This window comes from Pollicipes pollicipes, unplaced genomic scaffold (genome assembly GCF_011947565.3).
Source record: "Pollicipes pollicipes isolate AB1234 unplaced genomic scaffold, Ppol_2.1 Scaffold_4881;HRSCAF=5763_pilon_pilon_pilon, whole genome shotgun sequence".
In the NCBI taxonomy this organism is placed as follows: domain Eukaryota; kingdom Metazoa; phylum Arthropoda; class Thecostraca; order Pollicipedomorpha; family Pollicipedidae; genus Pollicipes; species Pollicipes pollicipes.
In genome coordinates, this window is record NW_023596576.1 from 59,532,570 (window position 1) to 59,543,262 (window position 10,693).

The 10,693-nt window shown below is 55.6% G+C and overlaps 1 protein-coding gene across 1 annotated transcript; it reads right to left on the reverse strand.

Annotated features, from left to right (window-relative positions):
• Positions 1 to 77: 77 nt before the first annotated feature.
• On the reverse strand, positions 78 to 9,386 carry LOC119101088 (succinate dehydrogenase [ubiquinone] flavoprotein subunit, mitochondrial). Its single transcript, XM_037224346.1, has 12 exons — positions 9,308 to 9,386; positions 7,817 to 7,912; positions 7,097 to 7,314; positions 6,629 to 6,806; positions 5,922 to 6,131; positions 5,443 to 5,581; positions 4,987 to 5,155; positions 4,283 to 4,478; positions 3,671 to 3,868; positions 2,245 to 2,436; positions 767 to 1,024; positions 78 to 449 (listed from the first exon to the last, which is right to left on the reverse strand). The coding sequence occupies exons 1-12, from the start codon at positions 9,365 to 9,367 to the stop codon at positions 363 to 365; spliced, it is 2,001 nt and encodes a 666-aa protein (XP_037080241.1). The 5' UTR covers positions 9,368 to 9,386; the 3' UTR covers positions 78 to 362.
• Between the last annotated feature and the right edge of the window lie 1,307 nt (positions 9,387 to 10,693).

Genomic DNA, 10,693 nt, shown 5'->3' on the forward strand with positions numbered 1-10,693 from the left:
TCACCTCAACATTCACCATCCATCTCCCTCCACTTCCCGATGTCAGCCACCCCAGGCAATCCTCCGCACACGTCACGTACTCACTCGCACCATGTATTCACTCAAAGTCACAATATGGTCTCGGGCATAAATACTGTACAGCCCAGCACCACCCGGGAACATGGACAGTCAGCACCTGAGGGGGCCTCTCCGGCGGAGAGGATGTGGCGCGATCAACTCCGACAACGGCGTCGGCGCCGCGCCCAGTACTGCAACACAACACAGAGTGTGCCCGGCCGGCCCGGAGGACCCGGATCTCGCCGCCGGCGCGGGGCGTCGCGCCGCGGCGTCACTACGGAGAACGCGGAGAGATGTGTCGGCCGCTAGTACGAGCGGATGGCAGGCGGCACTGTGGCGCACTCCCGGTCGTCCAGCGTCTCGTCGATGACCGGCCGGTACGCCAGGTCCACCTGGCCGACGGCCGACAACACGGCGTCAGGCGGGCGGGGTTATCACAGGCGACGCTCATAGTATGGTGCGGCGGGGCGACCTGCGCGGCCACCGCGGTCTGGCTGACCGGCGGCACAACTAAACGAGCACAATTTCAGAGGACGTTGTCCCATATGCTCTGTAAATGACCCTACTCCACAGATGATCATCCCCAAACCGCATCGTAGAGCAAGCACGGCCACTGAGCGAAACCGGGTGTCCAACCTCACATGACGACGCTGGTCGCCGGCATGACTCTTCTGGCATGTACTAACACGCAACGACCTGGTCCACCCACCTGTCCGGTCTGGATGTCCACCTTGCTGAGTGTGTGCTTGCGCCAGTGCTGCTCCATCGGCTTCTCCTGCTGACCCTCCAGCGGCTTGCTAAAGTCCAGCTCGTCCAGCCGGTCCTTGAAGTCCTCGCGCGCGTGCGCACCGCGCGACTCCTTGCGTGCCTCTGCCGAGAAGATGGTCTGCAGCGCGTTCAGCATGCAGTTCTGCAACTCCAGCGTCTCCACCAGGTCCGTGTTCCAGACCAGGCCGCGGTCGTACAGCTGTCGACAGAGGCACGGGCGGGCGGTTAGTCACGTGCGTGCGCGGAGGCGACGTAGAGACGGCGCGTTTCTCTGCCCGACCGCCGGTGTGTTGGCAAGAGCGCTGAAGCCCACCGAGAACGCGGACAGGCCGTGATGCAGACAGATGTGGTGACTTCAGCGCTAAGCCTGACGCATGGATTGACACCAGCAGGTTGCCATGTGCAGTGCGAGACAAGTGAAGTGACGACGGACGCGAGAGCTAACGTCATGGCGTAGATAGTACTGCAAGCTCAGCGAATAAAGTCAGACGCCCCTGACGACCACACTAATGGCTCACACTACCGTATTAAACAAACTAAACAGAACACATCAGGGAAGTCCTTCAAGTTACGCGGGCAGCAGTTCACTGATGAAACGTTTGCGCGCCATCTAAGAACGCTGCTTTACTCCCGACTGGCGGTGGCCTGGGTGTGGTAGAGGTCGACCCCTGTCAGTGCATCGCTGACGTGACGCGGCCACCGGGCTGACAGTGCCTAACGACACGGGTCGGCTGCAGCCTGACCTCTGCCATTTCAACACCCTCCAAAAGGCCTGCGGAGAAACCTGGCCCGGCTTGGAAATACGGTCTCGTGATGGCGCGCCATTTTTGTCCAACACAAGCCGATATCGTCCAAACAGGGTTGGGAGACAAGTTACCTCAGGCTTTGCAATAACAATGAGAGAATTCCAACGCCGTGACATCACTTGTGGAAAAGGCGAATGTTTTGCCAGGGTATTGACCATCGTGAACCAGTCTCCACGCCTGTCTAAATTTAGGGGCTCAACATCTCTCTCGATCAGAGTATGATTATTCACGACCACTTTTGAAAAAGGTAGCACTGGGTGTCTTTCGGTCGACAGCTACATTCATCATGCCCTCATCTGCCCTGACAGGGCTGCGAGAATTGGTCGCATTACTCTGCTTCTGGAGGTTGTAACGGCACGCAGGGCTGAATCACGAAAGCTACAACTGTCCCGCCGTTCAACGCAGACTCGACCAGAGGTCTCGCCAATAGGAAGCTATTTCACCGACTTCCGCTACTACTCCACCATCGCCAGTAGGCCACAAGATCAAGCACTACTTCATTTACTTGTAAGACTCGCCGGCCCCGCCTCGCGCGCCGCGGCCCACCAATCGCTCTCGCTGGGAGTCGTGCGAGACTCCGCGTCGCTGTCCAGCCGCCCGCCGCCTCTCTCACCTTCAGGTCCTCCATATTCTCGTACACCTCGGCCATCTTGTTGCAGCCCTCCTGGAGCACCTCGCCGGTGCGGAAGACGGCTGCGTGGTTCTGCATGGTCTTCTGCATCTGCATGCGCAGGTTGGCCGTGGGGGTGATGCCGTCGGCGTGGCGCAGCGTGTCCAGGTTGGCCACCGACGCCTCGCCGGCGTTCTGTCGGCGCGGGCTCCGCGTCAGCCACGGGTGCCACCGGCGGTGACCTCGGAGGGGGCAGACGACCGCACACGAGGCGAAACAGCGGCGAGCGACGCCAAGCACGTGTGCTCACGGTCAGCGTCCGTCAGCATGGAACACTGACGGAATACGTGAGGATTATGTCGGCCACCTGGAACGCGACAACGCTCACCTAGCTCGGTCAAGCTAAGTTGAATGAAATCTGCTTAACTGAGAAGCATGCCAAAAACTTCCGTTCCATCAACATGGCGCTTGGGAAGGAAGGTACCTGGCTTCATTAATAACGATTTTGATAAACACATTGCAACCCCCCAATGACATTGCATATTACAAATAACACACATAAAGAAATGGATGCCACACCGCCATACACCAACAAACATGATGTTGTGTACGCATTGCTGGCATGGATAGTTACGCATCATTTCGGGGCCAATAATCCCCAGTTCGCACAAATAGGACGGCCAGCGCAGCCTCGGCAGCCGGCCAGCACAGGCCGCCCGTGCGTCTATAAATACAGTCGTGCGGGCCGTTCGTCTGAGACTGCGATCCGTCGGCAGTGCGGGCCGCTCGGGTCCACTGATGACGGGACGCGCCGTTACGTAATCGGACGCCCAGACCCCGTAGGGCTGCCTCCAGAACACAGCCAACCAGCGCTCCCCCACCGCGGGCTACCAGTAACCGATCGCCTAGACCTCGCGGGGCGTCCTCCAGCGCACAGACACCAGCACTCAATCGCCGCGTGCTCCCAGGCCCAGAGCGGCGTCCTCCAGCACATAGGCAACCAGCACTTCCCCACCGCGGGCTATCACCCCAGCCTTGGACCTCAAGACGTTGAGTGACGTGGACGAGCCGCCCTCACAATGGAGGGTGAGCACTTCCATCCACGCGTGCTCGGTTACCACCACCCGAGCTCGACCTGACGGGCACACGCCAACGGAGCACCATTGCCGTAGGCAGTGCGGAGGCGGACGCACCCGAGCCAACATAAAACAACGGCGCCGGCAGGCTTCCAGCATCGACGTGGCACATTCGCCGAGTCCAGCCACCGCCCCCTCGCCTGGTGGTGTTCTGCCGCTTGGAGACCTTCACTGCCATTCATCCCACCGCGAGACCCTCTCTGCCACCGCCCCGCAGGAAGCACATCTCTAACCCCAGTCTCCCAGCCCGCCGGGAGAGCCTCTCCCCCTCCCTCCCAGCCCAGACCGCTCACCTCGCTGAGGGCGCCCACCGTCTCTCCGGGCTTGTGGTCGGCGGCGATGCTGTGCGCGCAGGCGCGACCGAACACCACCAGGTCGAGCAGCGAGTTGGCGCCCAGCCGGTTGGCGCCGTGGACGGAGGCGCAGCCGGCCTCGCCGGCCGCGTACAGACCCGGCACGATGTGGTCCTGGCCGTTCGCGTGCTGGATCACCTGGAGGCGGCGGCGGCGGCGCAGATGTGAGCAGACGGGAGCGGCGACGCGGCGGGTGCGTGCCTTCAGGTCATTAAGCTGGTCGGCATGTTTGGGGACATGGGCAGCAGATGCTCCGGCAGGGTGCAAAAGTGTCAGAGGCGCGGAAGTGGGGAGTGCCTGAACATCGACAAAACAAGCTCGGGCAACATGGCATAGTGCTAGGAAAGCTACACTTTATCAACTGTACTGATAGTCTACCATCAGTTACCCATAGCAAAGAGAAAAAAATGGCTCGAAAAGGCGCTCCGTCCTTTCGCACTTATCCCATCCCCACTCAATGACTCCCCAATGACTTAATGACTTCCCAGTCAGCGCCTAAGCAGCCATGCCGCCGCCCACGGCAGCCGGCCGGCGGCGCCGAGCGGCTCGCACCTGTCCGCGGTAGTTGGTGGGTACGCCGCCCATGTTGTAGTGGACGGTGGGCAGCACGGGGATGGGCTCGCGCGTCACGTCCACGCCGGCGAAGATCATGGCCGTCTCAGAGATACCCGGCAGGCGGGCAGCCAGCTGATCCGGCGGCAGGTGGTGAAGCTGCAGGTACACGTGGTCCTTCTCCGGACCCACGCCCCTGGGACAGAGCGGGACGGGTCAGGTACACGTGGTCCCTCCCCGGACAGACATCCCTGGGACAGAGCGGGACGGGTCAGGTACACGTGGTCCCTCCCCGGACCCACGCCCCGGGGACAGAGCGGGACGGGTCAGGTACACGTGGTTCCTTCCCTGACCTGTACCCCAGGGAGTCGGGGTCGGATCTGTACTCACAGCCCCGGCATGGAGGTCAGATCAGACAGAATGACTGAAACCCGCAGCCATCTCCAGACGTCAAGCATGACCACACAGATACGGTCGTCAACCCTCGCAACAAATTGCAAATATCAGCGTGTACCTCGCAACCAAAAGGCTGCTTGTGCCCAGGCCTGACCAGTTTCCACATCGCGACGAACGACTTGTCGTTCACCACTACCAGTGACACCCCAGGCACTTCTTACACTGGAACCACCGACTCTGTTTGTTATCACACTCCAGTGACGGGGGCTGGTACGGAGGCGGTGCCCACGCCGCCGCCGGCGCCTCACCTGCCCTCCCGGATCTCGATGGTCATGCTGCGCGAGACGACGTCGCGCGAGGCCAGGTCCTTGGCGACGGGAGCGTACCGCTCCATGAACCGCTCGCCCTCCGAGTTGATGAGGTAGCCGCCCTCGCCGCGGCAGCCCTCCGTGATCAGGCAGCCAGCGCCGTAGATGCCTGCAGCGGCCGGCGCGGCGGCGTCAGCGGCTGGACTGGGCCCGGCGCGAAGGACGGCGCGGTTCAGGGCACTGCATGGAGCTCACTGCAACACGACTGCTGATCGCCGTCAATGTCACGTGGGTACTCACGTGGGACTTCACGAACATGATCTCAGTGGAAACGCCGACGCGACAGCGCGCACCGCCTACCACCTGCTGATGTCCCCCACCCCCGCCGCCTCAGACCACATCTGAGCACGGGGCAGCAGCCGCTCGAGCGCCAGCGGACGACGGCGCCGCACGCACCGGTCGGGTGGAACTGGACGAACTCCATGTCCTGGTTGGCGAGGCCGGCGCGCGTCACCATCGCCGAGCCGTCGCCGGTGGACGTGTGCGCGCTCGTGCACGAGAAGTACGCGCGCCCGTAGCCGCCTGTCGCCAGCACCTGGGGCGGCAGGCGGGTGTCACGTGCTGTCGCGTCTCACAACCGTCCCCGGTGTGTACGACAGCCCCGGGAGGCTCAGCGCGTATCGACAGCCGGCGGCTGGCAACCGCGACTGTTCGCGTTTTCTGCCGCCGCCGTCCTTTCACGCCTGTACACGACAAAACAAAACATCGATCTACAACCAACCATAGGTTTCTATTTAGTGGAGCTGGCACACTCCAACTGGAGCTACCACGCACCGCCTCCGCGGGTGGCGGGGCCCGCCAGGCCCCGGGAGGCGCCTGCCCACCGGGCCCCGGGAGCGCGGCCCCCTCCTGCCGGAAGGCGGACGCCCACTCACCGTGTTCTTGGCGCGGAAGCGGTGCAGCGAGCCGTCCTCCAGGCAGAGCGCGATCACGCCGCGGCACTCGCCCTCCTCCATCAGAAGGTCGAGCGCGAAGTACTCGATGAAGTAGTTGCAGTCGTAGCGCAGCGATTGGCCGTACAGGGTGTGCAGCAGCGAGTGCCCGGTACGGTCGGCCACGCAGCAGCAGCGGTGCGCCTGGCCGCCCTGCGGCGACGCGGGCGCGAGCCGTGCCGGTCAGACACGGCCGGCCCGCCGCGGCAAGCGGGGTCGGGCCCGTCGCCCCGGCGCGCGGCCCACCGTCACGGCCACACTTCGGTGATGGGAGACCAAGCATGGAGGCCAGAATTGGCGGGCGTCAAGGTTCGGAGCTGCCCTCCAGCACCGATGCAAAAAGCGAACAAGGTGAGCCTGTACTGGATCAACAGGCAACTGAAGGCAAAACTGGCTGACAACAGTCGGGAGCTGCCTCAACCCCACATCATATTCAAGGTTTCCTGATAACACACGCTGAGGGAAAACAAAACCATGTCTGACAAAGAAAACATCGGAAGAAGCCATGACTGAGCACAATACAAAAGTAATACTCATTAGCAATATCCTCCTTTGGGCGATCGCATATGTAAACGACACGCTCCACTCAGCACTCCACAACAACTCAGCCGATCATTCGCCCGCCATCAAGAGTTCCGCCGGTGCCCTACCTTTCCGAACTTGAGCGACTGTCCACCGAAGGCGCGCTGGTAGATCTTGCCCTCGTTGGTTCGGCTGAAGGGCATGCCGTAGTGCTCCAGCTCGATGACGGCCTTGGGCGCCTCGCGCGTCATGTAGTGGATGGCGTCCTGGTCACCCAGCCAGTCAGAGCCCTTCACCGTGTCGTACCTGATCAGAGCGGAGGCCACTATCATCACGAGACGAGCATGGATGGCGGTGGTAGGCAGGTGACGTCACTGCAATGGACAGCGAGTGCAGCGCGCTGGGAAAGGCGTACTTAAGTCACATAATCACCCTAGCAATGTCGCGCCAGTCCGTCGACCTGACTCACCAAAATGATCATATAACCTAGCACGGAACAGATCAGTAATCAATAACACCAGTGTCCATCTGTCCCACATCATTCCCTGGCATTTCTTCCCAGGACATCACCCAGGCGCGCGCTGGCGGCGACTCACATGTGCCACTGCCAGTTGTCGTCCTCCATGTTGCCGAGCGCGGCGTTGATGCCACCCTGCGCCGCCACCGTGTGAGACCGCGTCGGGAACAGCTTGGTGATGACGGCCGTACGGAAGCCCTCCTCGACCAGGCCGAAGGCGGCGCGCAGGCCAGCGCCGCCGGCACCCACCACCACGGCGTCATATGTGTGGTCCACTACCGGGTAGTCGCGGGAGATCTGGCGGCAAATACACAAGATCAGGTGGTGAACACACAAGACCTGGTGATGGATGCACTCCTGCCAAGCTGGAGTGAGTGGCAGGCTCACAGCATGCTGCATAGGCGAGAGCCTGATGGGAAGATCAGGTGAGGGCTGAATGTTAAGCTCTGTGATCAATTTTGTTGTTAAAAAGTAGTCCTCTATAAAAAAGGCAACAAGACAGTTTGCTTGGATGCTCCCACAGTGGTTCTGAAGGTATTTGATGGTTGTATACTGTTCCTGTTCATGTCAGTTACATTCATTTTCAGCTTATGGTATAATGGTATGATTGTGTATAGCATTGCTGGCTATGGTAGTGACAAATACAAACATTGTTTAGACTTGGCATGCCTCAGGTAAAACCTTGAAACTGAAACCAAATTTGCCACCCAGTTCCCACAATAATGTAGCTCCAAGAGTGAAAAATTACATAATGTTCCATACTTTCAGTCACATCAGCAGTATTTGCATGTTCACATACCTGTGCTGAGCGGGAGGCATTAGCATCTGCTGTGCGTCCTTCAATGGTGAAGTGGAAATTCCGCTGCACGGTTGCCGCACAAGGTGCCACATAGCCCTGTAAAAAACAATTGGCAAAAAATGAGATAATATCAGAATGTATGTAGCATGTTCATGTGTCAATTACATTCCTTTTCAGCTTACAATTTTTCTTTTCCTCATCTGTAAGTGATCTTTCACAATTACAGGTCACCAAAGACCATGATCAAAGCTGATCTTTACCTAAATGTTCTCATAATATGCTCTGTATTAGCAAAATTTGCACCTACTTGCAGTTATCTATGAACTTGGTTATCTTGGAACTATGGTTATCTAGATCAAAGCTGATCTTTACCTAAATGTTCTCATAACATGCTCTGTATTAGCAAAATTTGCACCTACTTGCAGTTATCTATGAACTTGCTATTGTTTACATTTATGAGCATGATTTGTACAGCATACATTTCATCTCTGGTGTTGACATTATTACTCCCTTATCTGCATGTGATATTTAAAACAACATGTGATCATAGTTCAATGACCATGGTTGGCCAATTGGCCCAACTGGCACATTATATAGTTGTCCTCAGTCAAATGCTATCAGAATTTGTTAAGTGTATAACAAAACACTAGGGGCTTGCCGAACCATTCCGCCAAAGGTAATTGGCTAAGTTATTGGTAACTTGTAGGTAAATTGTAAGGCCGAGGTGCAAGCCATGGCAAATATGCCAGTACAATGTTTGGGCAGACTAAATTATGACCCAAATAGGACAGTAATTTGCCACCTTTGGGCCAGATTTTGTGAACTCCACTGCTCCCTAAACATGGACCCTTATGTAACCTGATGTAATGCTTTGCCATCAGATTTGGTCCTTTCCTACAATCTTATCAGCTGAATGTACCCAAGAACACATCACAGTGGCCTCAAAGGTCCAATTCCATGATATCTGCCCTAAATTTTGCAAACTTTCCTCAAGTGGGAAGTTGTGCTTCACTCCTCCCAAAACAAGATCATCATAACACACCACTATTGACGGCCAGAAATGTAGACATGTAAAAAGTAAAACTTTTTGAAATATCAGCCCTTAGGCATAGTGCCCTTGCATGCTTCACACACATGCCTCGACTTTCATCATACAGGACATGGCAGTCTTTGAGTCAGCATCATGTAACATTCTGAGCCCTGTGAGTAGATGGAGATCAACAACTACATTACAGGTGGTTTTCAGAGGCTCTCATACATACAGCATTGTCTTTGAAATAGGACTCACAACGTCATGGGCAGCTCAGGCTGTGATTTCGACGTTAGATCAATGTTTGATTTGTTACATAACTGGTATATAACAGCAGAGCTAAACTAAGGCAGAATCGGCGCGGCCTTGGGCGGGGCAGAGATACGCAGCATTATTAGCGTCAGTGTCAAGAAGAGAACAATTTCCACCAATATGTATCAGTAGCACCTAGGATATCTCACCGAAATGGATGCAAATCCTTTCCCAGCTAGAAGACCCGCCGCGCGACAGATGCCCGCCATGGTTGCGATGTAAATAAGAGCAGACGACACAACAAACGCTCAGTTTCCTCAGCACAGAGAAAAGTTGACAGCTGTCCCTTAAAAATTCTGAAAAATTGGCTAATATTTAGTAGTATAACGTCATTGGTTCGCCCCATTTTGTGCTCAGGTTGATAGTTTTCTCAAAATTTGTTATGAAATAGTTATCTGCTGAAGTGATCAATAACATACATTTTGATGCTTTTAACGAATACGAGCAGTTATGTCAAAATTATATTTCAGTGTGCATTTCATTTCCAGCCACCCATCAGCAGCTGTATTGTAAAATCACGTTCGCTTGTTACGTAATACGCATTTTCAACTGCGGTCGTATGCAATAACAGCATATTAACAGCAAATTTTCAGCTGGTCATATGATTCTTGGAAGACACATCCGTTATTCAATGAGGAGAGGAAAAACTTGCTGGAAATTCCTTTCACTCATTTGCATTGGGTAAACGGACTCAGCAGTCGCGGTTGTCGCCCACGAGGCAGACGCCGCCGCTGCGAGATATTCATCATTCTGGAAATATTGCATTTCGGTCCTATTGTGCTCACGACACTGTCCAGATATGATATGACTCACTTGCTGTCTTTGTCGCCCTCCCCTTAATTTGTATTGAAGTACTGGTTTTAGGGCAAATGGCGCCGATTTAGGGAACCAAACGATGTGACAAATGAAATGAGAAGACGTAAATGCCGCAGAAGCTACACAACCGGCGGATCACTCGCGTATATTATTGATACCGGCGTAGTAGCCTGATACGGATTTAGAACGGTGGTGTGAATTTGACGTGAAGGGCCTCGCAGTCGTGTCGTACTGGTGGCAACTTATTCTGGGTTGAGAAGCTTTGTCCCAGGTAGCCCCTTATTTGTTGTGCTGTTCAAAGCATGCTGTTTTTTCCGGTAGATGAGCAGCGTAATGCAACTTGTGTTTTTTAACCAAACTTGCCTGCTGCCTGTATATGGTGTTGTCAAGCTATCATCGTGGCAAGAGGAACAAATATGGTGTTGAATTAAACCAAATTGATTAAAGCAACTTCTGTCTTGAGTATCTTGTTGTAAACAAACTTTTTACAAGTTCCTTAAACATGTAGTGGAAGGGCCTGTGGCTGATAAACAGTGTGCAATGAAAGCTGGATTTTAAAAACATTTCCAGATTTTTCTATTGCTTGAGTATATAACCATGAAGCTGCAGTTCATGCACAGAATAACTGCAGAATGCTGTTAGTCAAGTTACCTTGGAGTAGTGGTCTGGAATGCATACTTTGCAGGCATGCATGCAGGCTTCATGTGCAAATGAAATAT